Raw genomic sequence first — 22,983 nt, 5'->3', positions numbered from 1 at the left:
AATTACATCATTACTGGCGAAAGGCTGTTAGAAACAATATTAGAAGGTTTACTACTGTTTCTAGAACGAAACTATTGGATACTATAGCCTTATGGCCATTAAAGCTTTGAAGGTTCAAATGAAGTGTGAAAAGTCCTTTTTCATGCCGATTTGATCTTAACACGAATAAGAATTAAAAATTAAGTTTGTATTTAGGCCTCATCACAAAAATAAGAATATACTTTAAGTATATAACCTACCTTCTCAGTAGTAAATAACCAAAGAGTCCAAAAGACTTCCTTATTACGTACCTATGTCACACCCCCCAAATTATCTTATACGGCTGACTCTGCCAAATTAACTCAGCTCCTTCGGGGCTTAAAAAATGTACCAACCTCATTTTCACAGGTACGATTATTATAAGTATTCCTTAAAACAGAATTACCTACGTAAAATACTAATTAAGCCTACAGATCCCAGCAAGTTTATTAATGATGTTACTAAATTAACTTGTTTAGAATTAACTAATTTATTTCGCGAAGCCTAATTTAATTTAGGCGCGAATATCACTTTGACTTACGTGTAAATAATTGCTGGAGTATTATGTTTATGGTAACTATAAATTGTTTACGCGTCATATTGGAACTTTTCGTCTATGAGTAGGTAACTATCGTATTTGTAAGTAGTTAGTAATTTTAAACATGTATTGGTTCAGCTTATTAAAACATTGATTGAAATTAAAATAGTTAAATGAGATGCCAATTACGAAATTACATTTACCCAGCTTTCTAACCCGCTACAAATTTATTTTCAAAACCAATAGAAAACTGAAAAAAGTTTGTACAAATTGTATGTTTGTAGATTTACCTAGCCAATCCAATCAATAACCATTATTGAAGCCAAATCAACGATTCAGAGTTAACTATTTTTGTATGTTTGTTTTCTGTCAGGGAAAGTCTTGATGGTAGGTATATTTCAGCCACGCACTGTTTTAAAAACCGCAAATTATAAATCACTTTATTATTTATCACAATCAGCCATATTTAATTGTTTCATTACGCGATCCCATTAGTCGCAATAACACAAGCCATAATAGTTATTTGTTATACAAGAGTGCAAAGTTGCTTTTTAACCGCGGGCTCAATTTTGATGACCGAGCCAGCGAAGGATTCTAAAATTGAAACACGAGCGTAGCGAGTGTTTCAATAATTAGAATCCTGAGCGATAGCGAGGGAATCAAAAGAGCACAAGGTGAAAAATCTTTGCACTCGAGTGCAACACGTAACTTTTCATCCCACCTCATCGAGGAAATTACTAAATGCAAAAAAACAAAATGGCGCGCACATACGAGTATCAAATTAAAAGATGTACCTATTAAAGTTCATATATTTGAAAACTCACTTAAAAAATGAAACGACGTTAAAAATCTGTATAAAAACAATAATAAAAAATACTTAATTAATTTAATAATTATTTTAAGCAGTATTTTATTTGTTTAATATGTATTTGTTTGAAAAGTCTTATCAAGATTGTCACAAATGGAGTATTGCACACGATGTTCTAAATTCAAATCACTTTGCCGCTCTAGAGGATAAAAACGACTTTTGCGCTCAGATATCAAAGGGTAAAACTACTCTTTCCGAGATGGTGGGATGAAAAAAATATTAAAAGCGTTCATGACAGACGCAACCTCGTTTATGTGAAATGAAAAGCATATCGCTTTGCGGTGAAAATGTTATTAAAAACTTCTGTGCACAAGCTGAATGATTGAAATTAAGTAAATGATTTATGAAAGCTTGCTTGTTTTTTGTTGATTTCTATAACGTATCATATCTATTGTCTTGGAACCAGAGATTGTTTATCACAATTCATATGGAGGTGTGAGCTGATGTCGAAATTGAATCTTTAATCGCAAATCAAAGAATAAATATAGATAGATAGGTTACAGAAATACATCTTAGTGTTGTTGAAAATGTTGTTACTCTAATCCGTATTGTGAAAAACAAAATATTATTTGCAACGCCAGCTGAAGTTGGTGTAGGCAAACGAAGGCCAAGGACGGAGGGGTGAGAGCATAATGCTTGTTAATCTGTGCCCACGGGAACAATCTTGACACGCTAATTATCTCTCTTACATACTTGAAGTAAATGTAAAGAGAATCAGAGCTTCATTAGGGAATAAATACCCATAGATTATATACCTACGCTAAGAAAAGACCAAAAGAAATTTTGGTATAAGTAATTTAAGATACAAAAAGAACACTTTAATTAGTCTGTCAAACAGTGAAATAGAATTTGTAACCAAAATGAATTTATGTACAAAGTAATGGTTCGTTTGGTAGCAAGTTTGTATTAAATGGTCGAACAAAAGAATGGAAGCCTTATCACCTATTGTTAGACCTTGTACATAAAGACTGGCTTTTTGGTTTTGGTAGACAAAAGTGTGGTAGTGTCGTAGGTATCACATAGTAGGTAGTCTTGCCTGTAGATTATTGTGAAAATGAAGCGTGATACGTCGTCGAATATTATTTCATTTCAATCTGATAACGAATTTTTTATTCGTTTCAAACTCAACAATTAAGTCAGCTTTGTTAGACTTCACAATGGAACTTTCCACCCATTTTCCAGTCTGATGAATAAAAAATAGTTGCAAAGCGGGTCATTCAAAACTGATGGGTGTAACAAACGCCGCAATAAAACAAAGAGTATTATCCGCCGATGTATAGTTCGCCGATAAAAAGGAAAAACTGTTGTGTTCTCGCCCTACGCTCGCGCCGCCCCCGGTATCGATCGGGCACGGGCACATTATATAACCCTCCCCCGCGCGCCCTCGCCGCGCCCCGACTAACACAAGATACCTTTCGCAGGCTATATCATTCATAAGTCAGGTTCCGCAGCCGGCGGTCCGCGGTAGCTCCTTCCCGAAGCTTCAACCCTGGCCACTGCGCAGCCACCGCCGCGCAACTTGCTAATATCACTCGCAGTTGTTTTCTAAGACCCGGAGTGCGCGAACGCTTTCGACAACCTTCAACTGTGTTTTGTTGTGGACAATCGCGATAAATGTTCTAAGGTAAGTCTTAAGCATATTTACTATCATATTTTCAGTTAATCCTCATTAATTAAGCGTTGTTTTCACAACTGTGACAGTGTTATGCTCCATCAGTCATTATATTGTTGATTGGTTTTATACGGGGCTATAAAAAATGTAATTAATCAGGTCAGGTCAGTGCGGCCCCCGGGTAATTGTTGTTAAATCAGCTGTCAGATTATTAAGCTCAATTATTGGGCTTGATGACAACTGTCACGATGTTGATAACGGTATGTATTTGTTTTTATAATGGGCTTTTGTTGTTACGTGTCTGACAATCGCGTTTGTATTATGAGTCATGTTATAAAACATATTTCAGTAATTGTGTAGGTACACGAGCAGTAACTATTTTCAGTGCTCGCTGAAAAAAGATAAGTGAAAGCAATTTGAAATGTTGTTGAAAAAATTCATCGAGGTTTCCTTTCATAACACACATTAAATTAAGGTCTGCTAAATTTAATTCAAGACAAAACACAAGAACTAGGAGATTTTTAAATAACAGAAATAGCAGATTAATATTTTAATTGCTTAATAGCAATTGGTGTCCACAGGTATCTACTAAGATTGAATGAAATGCAAAGTAACATTTTAGATTTCAATTATTTCTACATAACGTTTCCACATTCGGGATTTCCACACAAGCAGACTGGCAGATACAGCTGTATATTCTTACAATGACTTCCCCGCTTTAAATAGTTTATTTTCAATCATAAAAGAAAATACAATTAACAAAACAATAACAGGTATATAAATATTTACTACCAGAGGACCTCTTATGGGTAAAGTTTAAAGCAAAATAACTGGCTTTTACGAGCCAGTCTTAAAGATTTAAAAGCAAAAATGCAAAACACTGCCATTTTGTTTATTGTTTGCATTTGCATTTTAAACGCGCTGCTAGTTGTTCCACTACTTATACGACATATTTACTTATCTTATAACTTCTTTTACTTACTTTTGAGAATAAAAATAGATTTTACCATTGATAAATACACAAGAAAGATTTTTAGTTGCAGTTTTTGGTCTTGTCAATCGTGAACAGTTGAAGCAAATACTTAGGCATTCTTATTTAATGAAAAATAAATACAAAATAACTCATGAAGCTGTTCGTTATCCTATTTGAGATCTCCAAATGTCACCGTGGCTACAGCATTGTTCGAAAGAGTTACCGCGGCACTGGTACATGAAGGGCTTAAAGAAAAAGGAACATGGTGGGTTTTAGTCAGTAAGAGTCTGACACTTCAAAAACAAAAAAGAGCTTCAGATATTTCTTGTAGTTAGTGTTAGATACTTAATTCTAACTTATATTCTATTCTAAAAGGGCTTACTTTAGTATTCATTTAGGCACATAAAATTAGTGTCTAAGTCATTAAAAGAGAGCCAGACGCCGGTCGTTCTACTAATTAAATAACCCTAGTACAAAGACGGCGTAGGTTTTTCCTTTAATTAAAGTAAAATATTTCACTTTGTTTGCTCGTTTCAGGCCAAAGGGAATACAGATCCGTCTGTGTAAGAGTTAATTACGTAAATAAGGTTCGTTTTGTAGAAAAGGGCACTAAGTAAGGCTTTGATGTCTAGCTTTCATGTTCTGTTTAGTTTTAATTGGATGTTCTATTTTATGGCTAATTAGGTAAAGTCGCTTTAGGTATGTTAATTTCTGGGAATAAGGCAGTACGTAGGTATAGCCTTATTTTCAATAGAATTTTCTTTAGTGGGTAATTAATGTTAAATGATGTATGTCATATGGGGATAATTCCCTAAAATAAATTATTTATTTGAAATCAAACACATAGGTCCTTAAAATTTTAAAATACGTGCCGTTACAAGGACCACTGCCTTTTCAATATTATCATCATTCATCATCAGCCTTAAATAAATACATTTAGGTAGGTATTACCCGCAGTTAGAAGTAACGATAAACTATTGAATGACTAGGATCGATGGACCACTTAAGAATTCTTCAAACGAATCTCAAGAAATAAAGTAAGGGAATAAGTGCTTAAAGTTAAATCTTTCTGAAGAACCTTCCTATATCAAGTGAAGTCAGGATTGTTTTTTAAATGTATGTAGTTTAAAATCTTATGTATGTACTACCAATTATTATTTCATACATGCACGATCAACAATAATGGGACATGCGCGGTGCTAGCATGTCCAAACGGAGTGCATTTCCGCGAATTCGAAGCTTGCAGTTCGTGGTACACTAAGCCCCTTCTCAGATTGTTTTGATAATAGGTAGTACCTATACTAAATAATAGCAAAGGAAATAAGTACACAAATATATCCCCGAACACAACAACTGTCGCTGAAATTTCGCCGTTTATTTCGTAGGTTATCTCGAATCCATTCAAACTTTATTATTGGTTGATACCCGCCAGATACTACTAGACACTACCATTAATCTCCATACTGATTTATAATCCCGATCAAACTATCAGCCGACTAAAAGTTTTCAGAGTGTGGGAGCCCTTATTTGATTGTAGTTTAACACTCCCTTCAAGGCCAAACCTAAACAATGTATCAGAATAATAAATTGTCTCCAAAAAAGCCCTTTTTCTGAGCTAAGTAAACCATTAAAAAGGGTTTAAAGGATCCCTAATCCCGTATAAAACGAGCCAGTTGTCTGGAAAATACCTATATCAGAGAGTTCTAGTACGTTCTACAAACAAAACTCATTTCGAACACAAGTTTGAAATTAGGGTTTTGATAGACCTAGGTTGCCTACAAATATTCATTTGATTACGTAGTTAGGTTTCAGATAGTCGTTCATATGAGGCTTTATACTTTTAGGGTTGTTTATTTGGTAACCTTGGTAACTTTTATCGCTATCATTGCTGGCTGGGCCTTTACTAGGAATTTGCCTATATTTTGAACCGCTAAAAACTGTTGATAAGTCATCCATAGAAATTTCAATTTAAGTGAGTCTATTTGAACTTAGTACTTTGTACGTCATTTCGAGATAGGTCTTAAATACATACAATTACATACATAGGAATAATAGGACATAGGAATTAATTAATTATTCACAATTTACTGAAATTTAATGTACTGAAGAAGAAAACTTTTGCCAACAATAGCTGCTGAAAAGCTTGTCTTATGTCGTTTGATAGAAAGCTTGATTGAAAGCTAAGATACTTAGGTCATTTATCAACGCTATTATCAATAACATGTCACTAAAGAGCTATACTGAACACTATCTCTCTACGACAGTTGGTAAGTGGTTCTAGTTTATACGGTTAAGTGGTAAACAAGCTGAAGACTCATCTGAAGCTAGTTAGTAATGGCTTTCACGCATCTGTCTAGTTGTCATTGTAAATGCAATGTCAGTAAAACTGTGCGAAATTATACTGCAATCCGATTCATGTATTATTCGGGTAAAACTTATTGACAGTTATTAGAAATCATTATGCACAATTGGACCGTTTCAGTTCTCCTAATGTCCGGTGATATAAAAAAGAAACAATACGTTTAGCTCATGGACAGTAATTTTTACGCTTATTCCAAAAGATATTACAAAAGACAACCATCCGTAGAATCTTTTTATGGTAACTGGGAATTAATCTTTCATCTGATAACTTTAAGCTGGATTAAGTATTTATTAGAGAGGATATAGCTTCTATGAAAAAGTACAGACATTATTAAACAGATTAACCTAAGTTTGCTGAAAATATAAGCATGCTGCCCGGGCCTGATCCGAGCGATATCTAGGTCAAGGTGGACGCGATGTGGAACTTATGAAGCGTGTGCCTATCTATCTAGATTCGATTCATCCATTCAAACGATGGAAGCAAATCTGCAGAATCACTTCGACAGATTAAATCCACGCGAAAACAAATAGAGCGAAGAAAATGCTTTACAATTTTGGATATATTTTTGTGAAACTTATACCTGTTATAGCAGTAGGGCTATTGATATCTTTCTTCAGTAAAATCGTGAACATAGACAGTATAGTATTCATGAACTAAATCACATTATGACTACACTTCGAAATGTCATTTACGTACATATTTTTCAGTTTATCCTAACGTCTAATACTGTAGAAACATTACTTTTTTTAGAAATATGTTTTACAGACAGTCAATACAAGTGCCAAAATAGAAATGAGTTCACCGTTTTCTTGAACTGCTGTACATAAGTACAAAAAGACATTACTTAAAATAAACAAAAGAAAAATACACAGTTCATGCTCATGAAAATTGTTTGATATTTAAATATGAACGGGAAGCCTAAAAAAATAAGGAAAGAAAGAAATAATAAACATTTCCTTTTCTTATTTTAGTTAGTTACCGAGTTTTCGGTTTACTTTGCTTTGTTTTACAAGGATACAAAGGATCTCTTATTCTTTCAGGCTTCTTTTTATTTCGTCAGTCTGGTACGACTCAATTAAGCCATGTTTTATTTAAAAACTCTTGGTTGTACCTATTTTACTCTCAAACCTTTTGTGTTATCGACCTCAACACGTGTAAAGTTTAAATGACACAGCTAATAGATATAGTAGTAACTGAGTTGAGTGATCTCATCTTCACACAGTCACCATGTGGGATTCACTGATTCTCAGCTGCACCCGATTAGGCTGCCAGCCAGTGCCAGCTGACCCCAGAATACCTAGTTGGGAAAAACTTAGATTGCTATTTATTCATACTTATATAATCCTAATCATATCAACTTCGAAAGTCACAGTCACAAAATTGCTTTCTCAAGCCGTTCTACTTTTGCCTTTTCCGAACTTTCACTTTATCGTACCTATTTCCGTATTTTTCTACAAACTGAATATTTTTCCGGCATATAACGTAGGAATATAATAGACATCACATAACACGGTCTCAAGGCAACTGAATATGACAGCTTCGTCTGAAAGCCGACGTGAAATTCCTGTTTTTCATATGCCTACCTAATACTTGGAGACATGTATGTCTGACAGGCGGTCTTTTGTTGCGGGAAATTGAAGAAAAGTGCCTTTTAGAAGAGCTTTTTTGATAGTAATAGACTTTGCGCATCTATCAGAATACTTTTTTTTTTCGATCAAGAGTTTTCACTTTCAGTGTAATGGTGTTTGTTTACCCGATACCTCCACAGTCGACATGGAATAATATCGCACCAGAGCTGCCCTGTTATTTACATCTTCATGGCAACAATATGATGAATATCCATCAACTAAAATAATTGGGATAGAGACGACTGAAAGCAATTAAATAAACGTCCAAACACACAATACCCATCTAACATGGTTTGTGCTATCTTACATCGTTATTACGTGGCGGGCACAGTCCCATATTAAAATTGAGTTTCCAAAAAAACAGCAATAATTGGACTTTAAAGTTCAAATTCTATTTTTGGAGCCATTACGTACGTAGTTAAATAATATTTTCCTCGTTAAAGCTCGAGGGAAATCTCATTTTTTACCTTTGTATTATCAAGGGACCTTTAATAAAATATCAAAGAATATTCTACTAACCAACTAAAATGTAAATGGAGTTGCTGGAAAAACTGCTGAAACAGTAAACGCTTATTATATTTTCTCTTTGTTGAAAATATGATTTATTAAAGCTATGTAGGTACTGGTAACACTTTGTACTAAGGCAGCATGATTGATGATGAGTCTGGAAGACACGTTATTTATGATATAAGCTCTGGCTTTATTCAATATCATTTTGTGTAAAAGTACTGCAACATTATATTACTAAAGCAATAAGCTTCACAGTTTACCAGCTTATGAAACTTACAAGGATAATATTTATTAGAGAAAAGGTATAATGGTTTTACGTATACTCACAAAGACACATAGTTACTGGTCAAACTTATAACACCCCTCAACCACCCTCGGGGGTCAACAATGCTTATATGAAATATAGCATTAGGTACTTACACAAATTATGGAAACACCAGAAAATCGACGCAAATACAAAATTAATTATATTCCATCTCTACCAATCACAGAAAATTATAACTTGAATTAAATCCCCGAAAGAAATTTCGTACTGAAAGACCAATCTAAACATAAAAGCCAAACAGCCTTGAAAGTCGCCAATAAATAACATGAAATTATCTTATTCATATCGGCGAAAATATATTCAAATAAACAACAAGTCTACTTCATTAATAGACAATATTTGAGCCGATGACGTCACGGAGTATGACAGTAAAACGCGATACATCACGTCTTTCATGAAATATTCATGGCGGCTCATATCTTCTCGAGAAGTCAAGCGGTCGCCTTAATATAAGTACTCCAGTGCTCGTGCATTCTCCACGTTCCTGATAGCAACTAACTGGGTAGGACGGGAGCTGAATATCATTTTCATGTTTTGTAAGGAGTTTTTCTTTTTTTCCTGTTGTTGATACTGAAATATTCGGGCAATAATAAGAGAAACATGGAGATTGAAAAGACGGGAAGATACTGCAGTTGTTTCAATTTGAAAACTTTTCCAGTAGTACCTACAAATAGTGATTCATCTATGAATCGAAGTATGACTGTGGTATGACTGAGTATTGTCCAAAAGGACCAAATGTGTTTGTGGATACCTGACACGCGTAAAGGCTTTAATTTTTATGTAGAAAGCTTAAAAAAATAACTGCGAAAAACAGAGAAGTAGGTATATTTTTGTAATAAAACAATATTTATTCACCTCAAAAGCCCTAGAGACAGGAGTCAACTTTAGTACAAACCAAATGTAAATAGTAGATTTTCGTATCAACAAGTACCTTCTCTGACAGTCAGTCCCCTGAGACATAGCATCAATAATACTCTGATAGAAGGGTTTTGTTTTTATCGAAGGCTCTACTGCGTAGTACGTTAATAATGAAAAATGATGTTGGAAGATTGATTTTTCTTTTTACGAACCTACGTATTTTTAAAAGTATTTTTCCGTTTTGTTTTTTCATCTTCATTTTGTTTCATTTGAAATCGTTTATTCATTTTGTGCCTTTGCTTTTTCAAGTTTAAATTAAGCTATTTTGGGCTCTCTCTTCCTCCCTAGACCAGTTTTTTTACAAAAAGCATTTTGGAGGGCATTCTAATAACTTTCATCCTTTTGTCAATTTTTTCGGGTCATTTATTTATTTTTAAACATATAATTTACATTTTTAAATATTAAATATAAAAATAAAAAACATTTAAAAATATAAAAAATAGGTTGCCACCGATATCGGGCACAGGGTCCAAGGTACCGGTGGTTAGGGTCCCAGAGACAGAAACCTCCTCACAATACGTGCCGTATCAAGGAGTACTGCCTTCTGAATCAGTCCCTTGATCCAGCCGCCCAACGAGAGCCTCCTGAGGTGTTCGTCGAGGCTCTTGGCTATTAAACCATTGGCCGTAACGACAATCGGCACAACAACAGCCGTGTCGACACTCCACATGGCGACAACCTCGTGCGCTAAGTCGAGATACTTTATTTGTTTCTCTTTCTCAGCTTTCACAAGGTTCTCGTCATGCGGAACAGCGACATCGACTATCATCGCGCGGCGCGCTAATCGATCTATCACCACAATATCAGGTTTATTTGCTACAATAGTCCTGTCAGTGATGATAGATCGATCCCAGTACAACGTGATATGGTCCTTTTCGAGAACTGGGTCGGGCGCATACTTGTAGTACGGTACCTCAAGGTCTACAAGGTTGTATTGCAGAGCAAGCTGCTGGTGGATAATCTTGGCCACTTGGTTATGTCTGTGCAAATATTCACCATTAGCCAAACGAGAACAACCAGATATAATATGTCTGATAGACTCACCCGGATGGTGACATGCCCGACATATGTCAACCGTCCCGTCTTTCACGATATATCTCCGGTAGTTATTCGTAAGGATAACTTCGTCCATAATTGCACATACAAACCCTTCGGTTTCTCCAAACAAGTCACCGAAGCGTAGCCAAGATACGGACGCATTGAAGTCTACATCGGGGCCATGAAGAGCCCCGAAGAAGCGTCCGTGTAGCTGTTTGCTCTGCCATACTTCCTTGCGATCATGGGTAGTTAGTACCACAGGTCTGCGCCAGTTCTCATTTGCCAACGATAGCGGGGTGAGTCCTTTGTCCACTGCTACCATATCACGATGCATACCCACGTCGCTTTTGAGAAGATATTCTCTGAGACTGCACACCTCACAGTTGTGGAGCGTCTTTGCATTTAAAAAGCCTCGGCCTCCACATTTCCGTGGGATGTACAGTCTCATCACCGACGATCGTGGGTGATGCATTCGTTCTGCGGTCAGCAGTGTGCGGACTCTCCTATCCAAGGCATCCAATTCAGTTTGAGTCCATTTGAGTATGCCGAAGGAGTACATCAGGACTGGCATGACCCAACCATTATAGGCGCGAACCTTGTTGCCGCCTGATAAGGTACTTTTTAGGACCTTATTCAGGCGGCCAAAGAAACGCTCCCGCAATGACTGTTTCATGACAGCCACATTGATGCCTAACCCCTCCGCCATACCTAAGTATTTATATGTATCGTTTGCGGAGAGTGATCTCAGGTTTATGGAATCTGAGAGTTGTACTCCCTCAGATTCCACAATTCCCCCTCGCTTTACATGCATGACTGCACATTTGTCCACACCGAACTCCATCCTGATGCAACTACTGAAATTTTCAGTGATCTTCAGTAGCTTCATCAGCTGCAGTTCTGTAGTGGCAAACAGTTTCAGATCATCCATATAAAGCAAATGGGATATAACCTGACCCTCTCCGCAAAGGATAGCCCAGCCCCGAACCCTCTAGCAATGTGCTCAAAGGGTTCAAGGCCAGGCAAAACCAAAGTGGACTCAAACTGTCACCCTGGAATATTCCCCGCTAGATCTTAATAGGATCGCCGGTCCCTTCAATTTGTCTACATCCTGGATAGTGAAGAACCGTTCTCCATTGCTCCATACATGACGCAAGAAAGGCGCGTAGAGTTGTATTTATTTTATACAACTCCAGTACCCTCCTAAGCCATGTATGGGGGACCGAGTCGTAGGCCTTCTTATAGTCTATCCAACATGTCGACAAATTCTTTCGGGATCGTCGAACCTGTTGGCTGATGACCATATCAGTGAGGAGCAGCTCCTTAGTAGCACGGGACCCCTTCTTACATCCATTTTGAGAAACTGACATAATTGAATATTTTTCAATATGTTGGTTTATTTTTAATCTCAAAATAGATGTAAGAAGTTTATAGACCGTCGGTAAACAAGTGATCGGTCTATAATTTTTGGGTTCCGCGGTACTGCCTGATTTATGGAGCAGATGGGTAACTCCTGTTGTTAGAAACTGTGGGAGCGACCCGGCTTCTAAGGATGACTGAAACTGTGATGCTAAACAGGGGTGTGAACTTTGCAGCCACTTTAACCAGAAATTGTGCAGTCCATCCGGTCCTGGTGATTTCCAGTTTTGCATCGGACGAACTGCACAGGCTACGTCGGAGGAGGTAATATTGACCTCCTCCATTTCTGGTATTTGTTCACACTCCCGTTCAACATCACGTGTCCAGTCACCCTCCTCGTGAAATACGGGCGTCGACCAGAGGTTGCGCCAAAACATGTTTGTGGCATCATCATCCGGCCGGCTCCCGTCCATCACGTTTTGCTCAGGTCGCTCCCAAGTTCTATATACCCATCTTTGATCACTCTGGAACATACGATTCTGGGTGTAACGTTCCACCCGTCGTTTATACCTTCGAATACGGCTAGCCCATGCACAGACTTTTTGCTTCAGGAGGTCGATGCGCTCCGCGATACGCGGCATATATTCATGAGGACTGAGTCCAGTCCCCATGAATGCACGTCTCACAAAGCGCATCACCCGTGGTCGGGTATTACCCTCCCTGAAGCAATATAGTTTGCCGATGAGTACTCTGGCCCCCTCGATACGACGCTCAATCCTGCACTGCCAAGCTGGTACCGCTGATTTTGGTCGTGTAGCTCTGTTACTGTCAGGGAATTTGACATTAGCTACACGACATGCAGCAACAGCCGCGCAATACATAATTGAGTGTGTATCAAGGAGGTCTTCGCTGTTTTCAAAATATTTTTCCAACAGCGAATCCAGAGCACACACCAACGCCCTATTCTGTCTGTGCATAGGCAAGCGAGGTAGTCGCGGTCGATTTTCGACGGGTGAGTACCTAAACTCCTGAATCGCATCCTCCAGAGCACTCCTCACACGTTCGTTGCACTGAGTACTTACCGTTACAGCCCTATTGTCCTCATCCCGTTCAACGAGATTGGACCGCGGCGTGACTCCGCCTGAAGGTGGCGGTGGCACTGCGGCCTGTGACGAGGTGGTGTTTTGTCAATTATTATTATCATTCAGTATGTCTAAGGTCTTAGTAAATCAATTTATTCCTACCCATTGAGTTCATTGGAACGTTTAATACGGGAGCCATATTTAAATAATACCGGCGTTCGCCCACAAAGCCGACGTGTCTGGCCCAAGATATTGCGGGCATTAAGCATTTATTGAACTGTGCACGTACTCTGGCCGGATCATAGATATTTATACCTACATATAGTCCTTTAGTATAAGGGACTTTGCGGATTAAAGGACCAATGGTCTTTGATGTAAATATGTATACGAATTTGTCAAAATAATTGGCTTAGTTACAGTAGCAACAACAACGTATAAATACAAAAATAATGAGAAAAACAGACAACAGGTAGGGTCAGATTAAAAGCAGAACTCCGGTTCAAAATTCTCGGAATTGTTTCAGCGTAATACGAAAACAAACGACGATTATAAATGAAAAGCTACCTCTTCAGTAGATTAACGAAATACGGCGAACTGACTTCAACTAAATATTTTGAAAGCAGAAAACATTAAAATTCTACCCTTTTGAGCTCGAATCGCAATTCGCAGTAAGCTGATCTGTGCACTTCAATCAAATTGGTCCTTTTCTTTAATCAAACTTTTAACCCAATTCCAAGGATGATTATATTTTGACAGTCCAGTTTCTGACAAATAGCCATTAGGTAATTGCTACTTCTACTCTACATTTACTATAGTTACCTCAGGTGATATTGTCAGAGAGATAGTTTTAGAATTCAGGTTCAGATTGAGCAGATATTGACTCAAGAAACTTTAAGCTAAACAGCTTAACTGATATTAATATTCTTCTTTTCCAGAAGCCCTGTTGTCTACAATGGGCCTATCATGGCTACTGTTAGCGGCGTGCGCGCTGATGTGCGCGAGCGCCGACCGCGGCGGATCTTCGCTGCGGGGCGCGCTTGAAGCACTGCAGCGTAGGCAACGAGGACGCATGCACGGACCCATCCTTCCCCAGCCTGATTATGATGCATTGTACGAGTTTGTGCCTCCACAAGGCTACCCTGGTATGTAAACGTTTATGTATATCTTAACTTGCAAATTCTCTTATTACAGCCAATAGTAAATAAGTTCGAAACTAATAATTTTCCTCTATTGATTTCAGAACCCGATTACGCTGTGGATGTTGAAGACATTGAAGAAGAGCCAACTCCGAAATACATTGTGAAATTATTGGATGACAATGAAAGACCACCTGAAACTTATGAATACAAACTTATAAAGAAGAAGAACTCCGCTAACTCAGCAGCTAAGAAAGAATCAGCGTTCCGTGAAAGGAGTCACCACTCAGATAATGATAGGCTACGTGAACTGTTCATGGATAAAAATGAAGGAGAAGAGAAGAAGGAACAAGAAGATGGGCCTGACAACGATGCTGAGTACGCACTACTATTAGGACAACTTTGGTCAAAGTATAAATACAACAAAGAACACGCTAACAACATCGAGAATGCTCCTCAAGGCGTAGTTAAACTTTATAACGAAAAGATCGTTAAGAAACGATACCCAGATAATTGGGGTCCTATTGCTTTTAAAAGGAAACGAAGTTCTGACTCTGATTCTGATCGACCAATTCTGTTTGATTACGATGGCAGGAAGCCTAACCCAGAACCAGTGGATCCCAACTACAATGCTTATGATGTTTCTGATGACGATAAAGATGACCTTCGTGAAGAATATGCTATTGCATTCCAGCCACTGGATGATGATAGTTTCGCTGACTTAGCTGATGATGACCAATATACTTACGATGCAGTCGAAAAACGTTTTCCTGTAACCAAGCGTAGTAGTGGCTCGTATAGCTTAAATACGCAAAAGAAAAGGTTTGCCCAAAATCAAAACAAACGTGACACTGTAAAGTCTTTCAGAAGCAGTGCAGGTACTGACCCAAAGCTGATTAAGGACCTCTCTAAAATATTTGGCGATTCTGAAATTGAAATTATAAAAAATCCCGTTAAACGTAACACCGATCACGAAGAGCATGAGCATGAGGTTAAACCACCTATGTTAACACCAGTCCACAATCTAACTCACGAACACAACAATTCAGCTGTTCATGATGACGACAGCCACGAACATCACGGTCACAACATCCACCATCCCGGTGTTTCCGGCAAAGAAGTGGAACATGTAACTGAGCACGGACACGATCACAGTCACGCACATGAACACGAGCATGAGCATACACACGACCACAACCATAACCAGGATCACGAACATAGTGACAAAGATAAACCGATCACTGTCAGGAAGAAGTCAATAGATTGGTCTGACTACTTCGGAATTGACAAACGCAATAACAAGCCAGTGTCATTCGTAAATGGATTAACTCAGGATAGACTACGAAAACAATACTTTGACACTTTCAACAAGGAAGTCATTTACCCATTGAATTCATTTCGCAAACACAGCTATGTGAAAAGGAATTACGTTGAAACCAAACCTAACGAAGAAACTGAAATTCAAATAGACAGAGCTCACCTTGCCGTTCAGAATGAAGAAAAGAGGAGTAAAGCTAGTGACAACGACTCTAAACTTGACAATATCGATAAAAAACTAAGAAACATGGAAGGACTGATTGTAGACGAAGCTTTGCATTACTCTAATGTGGAAGAGTTAGATTCAAAAGAGGAACAAGAGATGAAAGAAAAACTCCTGTCACGTTTAGCAGCGGCTTACAGCTTGGAAAAAATGAGGAAGGCATTGAAAGAGTTCAAACAAAGTTTGCAAATCCAAAAGGCGAAGTCTAGTGCGGCACCATCCCCGATTCCCACCGATGAGTCTAAAGCTAAACGTGTAGCTGTAAAGAAGGAGAAAGTAGAAATTATGAGCAACGATATCCCTGGATTCGAAAAGGGAGACGAAAGAAACAGTGATTTTGAAGATGAACAAGGTGCTGGCCACTACTTGAACGGAAAGATCGAGGAACAATTTTCTGAAGGATACATGGGTGGCAGCGGTAGACACCGAATTCCCGTAATGGCAACAGGTATATAACGTTCTATAGCCACTCATTAAATTTTCTAAATTAAATCATCATTTACCATTCTTAATTCTGCAGTAGGTGCATCTGGTGCGTGCCCGGTTCTTGCGAAGATAGTGCAGCGGTGCCGAGGCGTAGACATGCTGGCTGGCGACCGGGGACAGTTGTTCCTACCGCTTTGTAGCTTGCATCAGATCTGCTATCTTTGCGTAAGAGTATTTTTCATTCATCATCTACTTATGAAAATTAAACTTCTGTTCAAATTAAAAATTACGTTTCTTTACAGGGAGAGGCTCCACCAACAACCTGCGACCTGGTATTCCTTTCTGAAGCCGATACGACATGCGAAGGTGACATGGGATGTCAACGAGCTGCTCGCTCCGCACTGATGGCTCTGCGGGAACTGCATGACAACCTAGCCGATGAACTGGACGGAGAATGTGAGGCCAGCCCTTGCCTGCCTGCCACCCTCAAGCTCAACCTAGGCTGGCAGCGAGCCTTCCAGCGATAGACAATCAACACCACCATGCGACCATTACTTAAGGCGACAATCATTCAGCCACGTCACATTTAATGGACTAAGGCTTTCTCAAGATGTCACTCGGCGAGCTGTTCTCGTGATCCGATGGTATTAATGTACTTTCTTTTAAATCGTCACCTAAAGGTATATCATTTCACCATTAGTATTATCTAGGTAAAACTTTGTTATTGTATTCGTACGAGTCTAACCAGCCATAGACCCGTAGGGATATAGCGTTAAGGTTCACACAAAGTTGATCTCAATAGTTACGTCAGCTAGCTGTTATTTATGCGATAATTCTACGCTTTCATTGTTAAATGTAATTTGAAATTATTATTATATTATATTGAACGTTGTACGGACTTTTGCTAGATATGTTTTTGCGATTGTATTTCAAGTGTAGATCCATCTAAAATGTGGAACTCGGGGCAGGATTAGATGTGAGGTTTTCGAAATTCGATGTGTTTATGTATGTATTGAGATGGTAACTTTATCGTTGTTAAGTATTTACTTACGTATATTTGTATTAAATGTGTCCACGTAAGTATTGAAGATAATCAAAATACTAAATGTATAATAAATGTAATTCCAAAATATGAGACTATTATAAATGGAAAGGTATTCCAATGTATTGAGAAATATCATATAGGTACATTTTACATAGATGTGTGTACCTTTATTTATATCTATATTTTATATTCGTTTAATTAAAATGATATTTAGGAATAAAGAATTGGAAAAGTGAGTCATAAACAGTATTGCTTTGTCAGATCGCCCACACAGTCAGCATCAGGCCTGAGCATGAGAGCGCAAGCTGCATTTGTCTAGCGGCACTTTAGACTTTACTAGGACAATAAAACGTTTTGTTTACACGCGTGACGTCGACCGCGGCCTGGCGTCACCAAGTGTCTTTATGGCAGTGGATATTCCACTCGCTCTTCTAAGTCTTCCGATCAAAATTTGGCTTCAATATGTCCTTTGTACCGAATCTGACCGCATCGTTTACAACTCCCTATAATGCGAAATTTACAATGTTTTATCTCGACATTTACAATAAATGTTAGTCGGAGTGATGAGGAGTAGATAGAATATATGAATGTAATTTATTAAAAATACTGTACGCTATGTACCGGTCATTTTAACGACTTGAATGTTATCACTTTATTCAAGTAATTATTACTAACACCCGAATATAAATGGTTTTCAATAAAAATTGTTTCAATCACAATCTTAATTTTACTGCACCCTTTAATTTATACTAATATAATTAATGGAACATTCTGGATCTAGGCACACACATATTCGAAACAAGGTAAATCTTTCAAACTTAGAAAGACTTTCTTAATCAAAACAAAATTAAATATCTTAAGTAGTTATCAACAACTATGATGAAACAATTAATCAGAATCAAAAGAACAGTATCAAAACAAATGCTGTTTCTAAGGAATGTACAGACTGTCACACACAGACGCATGTCCACACACGCCTGTACCTGATGTAATTACTGTACCAATCGAGGTACAACACCGATGCCTACTCGTCGATAATACTGCTGAGATATCTTTTATCGATAACTCGATAACAACGCGTAAAAATTGTCGATAACACAGTTTGTTCAAGCGTTAACAACAAATAACATCTTTCTGGTACAAGTGAGGCAAATTGTGAAAAATTGTGCGAAAACATCCCGGTTTTCAAAATGGGAGACGCTAGTGCAGATGATAGAAATAAAGGAGTTGATAATCCAGCAGCAACAGACGGTAAAAACGTGTTTAATGATCTTAATTATCAAAATGATAAGGATTCTAATTGATAATGAATTCATCATCGAACAAAGAGGGAACTCGTCTAATCAAATTAAGAAACAGTTTCGCGCGTCACTGATCGTGATAATATGTACTTTTAAAAAGGTTTCAATAATAACAATAATTCCAAATCAAAATAATGTATAGTGTTCCTAGTCAAAAAAAATATAAATTGTGCAATAATAAACAAAACATTTCTTGCGAATGTTCTCATAATCCTCTAAGTTTCGAGTATTTTTTCCGCAGACGATGGATCACCGGCGAGAAGACCAGATGTAGTTATTAGTGTTCAGCCCACAACTGGTGAGTTTCTATTACTTATAGCTTTTGTAGTCGTACATACTGTTCACAGGTTCAATACCGCTTATCCATAAGTATCAGGCAGCAAAAACTAAAGAAAAGGTTTCAGTTGCTGAAACGACAGTTTTCGCATTGACGTCATTAAAACCGTACAACTTAGATGTAGCAGAATCTTAGAACACGTCTTAATTAAGAAAATTGTATGGCAAACCAAACAAGAGTTTTCGTTTTTTTGTGAATTAGAAAGCTATTTTATGCTGCATCAGGAATTTGAACTATAGTTACTTATTTCGAAATAATCTTGTTTAGGAGGTGATCGTGCACCACTGCCGGTGTCAACCCTGGACTGGCGATCCAACAGCCGGGGACAGTTCATACCAGTACATGGACTGGACTTCCTCATCGGCGTCACCAACCTTCTGATACAGCAAACTGTGGAACTCACTGACCGTAAGTACGGAATTCACCGTTTTTTGTACTAAAAGGTAACACAGAATGCTGGAATGGAAAGTGCACACAACAAAAAACAGTAACACAGCGAATGGAAAATGACTAGGCAGGTATATTTATTGATTTTGGCTTTTTTTATTTAAGGATGACAGTTCACACGCTAGCTAAATAAATGTTTTTAAACTTACGCGATTTGCAACACATATTTATAAATAATCGGAACTTAAACGCGATACTTCTAGGGTTTAGGGATGTCTAAGTACTTGAGTACTTTTACACGATGGTGATTTTCAAGAGTTGCGTAAGGTTATCAAATACAGGTAATCAGTCACAAAAAAAACCATTACAACATACCTAATAATTACAGACTTAGCGATAATATACCTACTGATAGATATATTTGACTTTAGGTATAAGAATTTCCTTATATCTTGATTTATAAAGACACGAATGAATCATATCTACGTCATCAATATATTGTTTATAGCAAAAATGTGTAGGTATGCACCTTGTCCGTAATAAATGTTAGGTTTACTTATTTACTTATATAGGGAGTTCTCAATTTCTTGCGAAATGATGAGAAACTGAAGACAGTCGGAAAATATTCTCGAAACACACAAAACGAATTTATTTACTTAAGACTAATTCATTATACTTGATCGTCGATTAATTATGATTAATCTATCAACATAAGATAACGTTCATGAATATTTATAGCAATTACTTAATGATCTTAAGGGAAAATCTGAAAGAAAACTTTAAAGAACTCAATGCAAATGGGGATTTCTGTGCTAATTTGATTTCATGCCTCGAATTATCTAATAATATGATGATTGAAGTGTAGGATATACTGTGTGTGCGTGTACACCTATACTGTGTGTGCGTGTGTGATAACTTCGTACTATTTTAAAGAAGAAAATATTTGGAAATATGAATTTCCTTAAATAATTAATTTCTGTCTGCATCCTGCGCAACCAAGGGATTGACATAATCATTTATTTATTTAATTAATTTAACAGTTTTGTACACATAAAACACAAACAATAATAAATAATAGAAAAAATTGTACAAGGGCACAGCTTATCTCTAATGAAATTTCTTCCAGCATATAAAGATTGAAGTAACAGATTAATCGAGATACGAAACAAAGGGCAATCAATATTAAAATTGTTATTTAAGGAAAACAAAGGAATCGACTAGGTATTAGATAAGATAAAATACCTATTGATTACAATAATTATATGTATTTCACAATATTATTAAGCATAAACTAACTTACAGATGGCAACATAAATCATTTTCAAGGAGTTTTGGTACGATACAAATTTTCAGAATGAGAAGAGACAATTTAGATATCATGTAAAAACTTAGAACTATAGCAATACGTTTCCAAAACCTTTCAGTGACATCCAAAATCGAGTCAGAAAATCGATACATAGTGCGAGTTCCCAATGGCGAGGCGTTGTACATCGCCAGTGAGACTTCGACTTCCACCCAGCGATGCCTGTGTGGGTCAGGGAGGGCGTTCACCATGCATCTGCATGATAACACCAGGCAAGAAGCCATGGTGCTGAAGAGAAGGCTGGCTGCAGCGTCCTGCTGCTTCCCCTGTAGATTGCAGGTCAGTTTGATTGTGTTACGAGTTACTATAGTTAATATCTTGGAGAGTCTCAAGTACCTAAACTAAAAAGCAGAGGACGATTTAATTTATAAAAGATCTGCTGTGCTTCTTGCCTATACATGAACCAAACTGTATGCTCGCCGCTTTGATAACAACCGTTGATTAGCAAACTTAATACACAAAAGTAGTTGTAAAGTCGAACTACAAGACCTTTGAGCAGAGCTACCCGCTAGTTGCTAACTAGCATTTACAACCTATTTTAGACGTATGAAGTAATCTCTTATCCCTAGAGACAGAACGAGACATGAGACAATTATTTTAGTAGGTAATAATTTTACAAGGTAGGAGACCTTGTGTTAATTAAAGTTTATGATCACTGAAGGCGAGTTTATAACCATCAACAAGTCCATATCTTCTGTGTAATAGTCCTCTACTTAGAGTAACTACTATTACCTACTACTAGATTAAATGTTATGTTCATAGTAGGGAAAATAAACTTTTTTTTTTGATTTTGGCTTGCATCGTAGCAAGTCGGATTTTCAAACTCTTGCTTTGCCCAGCAAACATACTAAGGTTCGGTTACACTGCTTACCGATAAATTGACAGTTATTGCTAACTAAATCTGCCAGATATTGCTAGCCTGCGAAACGAAAATTTATCGTTTATCTGTCAGATAAAATTCTGATAGGTTATCAGAGACTTTATCAGTAACCGTTCTTCCTTGCTGATTCCAGGAGATAAAAGTGATAACTCCCCCGGGAGACTACGTGGGCCGCGTGCAGCAGCAGTGCACGTGGATGGTGCCCTTCTACCTGGTGAGAGACGTCAACGAACAGGTGCTGTTCGTGGTGGAAGGCCCTGCTGTGCTGCAGAGGAGCGCGTTGCTGCTGTCCGAGTTTAAGGTACGATTTCGCAGAAAATACAGTAGATTTTTCAAACCATTTTATTGTTGTGAGAAGATGTTACTTTAACAGCATAAAGCAACTTACATGCTCTTCATAAACAAGACCGTATAGGAAGAAAGCAATTAAGTTTTTATAGGCCTATTTGAGATAAAAAAAAAGAGTTTGAGTTTGGCAAACAATCTAATCATAAAGATGAAATATGAGAGCTTAATTGAAGTAATCCATTTTCCAAGGTTTAATTGGACTAATGTGCCAATGCAAAGTTTCATTATTCCTTCTAGAACTTCAATGAGAACTCATTTCAACATCTTTCCTTCTTTTCAGATAATGACTGGAGATTCCCTCCGCGAAGTAGGCAGGATAGCCCACGGCTGGGACAGAGACCTGAACAGTTTCACCACGACGTTACAAATACCAACAACTGCTGTGCAACCGAAACATAAAGCTTTGCTTCTAGCTGCTGCTTTCCTACTGGTAAGATCTGGACTTTCAAATAAACTTTATTGGTTAGAAAACTTTTGAATGATCTGGCCAGAGACCACCATTTTATTTCATTTTGGTGGAGCTTCATAACTTCCTCTGTTCTGTATTAAATTGAACTTTTGTATTGTTTCAGGAATACGCCTATTTTGAAAGGTCAAAAACAAGTTGCCTAAGGTGCAATTGTTTCTAAGTTTAGGTTATGGCTGTGGTAGTTAGTAAGTAAGGACTTATTTTAAATTAAATATAAGATAATATTTTTGTACAAGATATAGTTGATAAATTTATAAAATAAATGATTTTATTTTAAGCACTCTTTTTTTCAATCTATATGAGTCAGTTTGTAACTTTATAGCAATTTTAGATAATGTCTTGTAGTCTTAATCAAAACCGTAAAATAAATCAACCTCCTTTTTTCGAACTGTTTGTCAATTTGACGCAAAAAAATGACATAAACTTGACAGTTGGAAAACAAACATTTTGTGATTTATTTACTTTATACAAAAACCATAGTATCTTTAAATGAGTTATGCCCGATTCGTCATTTTAGTGATTT

General features: G+C 37.3%; 1 protein-coding gene across 1 annotated transcript; it reads left to right on the top strand.

Moving 5' to 3' along the window:
- Positions 1 to 2,831: 2,831 nt before the first annotated feature.
- Positions 2,832 to 22,737, top strand: LOC110372914 (uncharacterized). The gene is made up of 12 exons (XM_064043142.1): positions 2,832 to 3,048; positions 14,164 to 14,370; positions 14,469 to 16,352; positions 16,425 to 16,555; positions 16,633 to 16,854; positions 18,503 to 18,626; positions 18,918 to 18,974; positions 19,281 to 19,421; positions 20,825 to 21,042; positions 21,777 to 21,944; positions 22,272 to 22,421; positions 22,564 to 22,737. Exons 2-12 carry the CDS (start codon positions 14,181 to 14,183, stop codon positions 22,618 to 22,620), a joined length of 3,342 nt encoding a protein of 1,113 aa, XP_063899212.1. The 5' UTR covers positions 2,832 to 3,048; positions 14,164 to 14,180; the 3' UTR covers positions 22,621 to 22,737.
- The last annotated feature ends 246 nt before the right edge of the window (positions 22,738 to 22,983 follow it).

Source organism: Helicoverpa armigera, chromosome 3 (genome assembly GCF_030705265.1).
Source record: "Helicoverpa armigera isolate CAAS_96S chromosome 3, ASM3070526v1, whole genome shotgun sequence".
Lineage (NCBI taxonomy): Eukaryota > Metazoa > Arthropoda > Insecta > Lepidoptera > Noctuidae > Helicoverpa > Helicoverpa armigera.
Note: the sequence above shows the minus strand (reverse complement) of the source record. Positions and strands in the feature narration are given on the sequence as shown.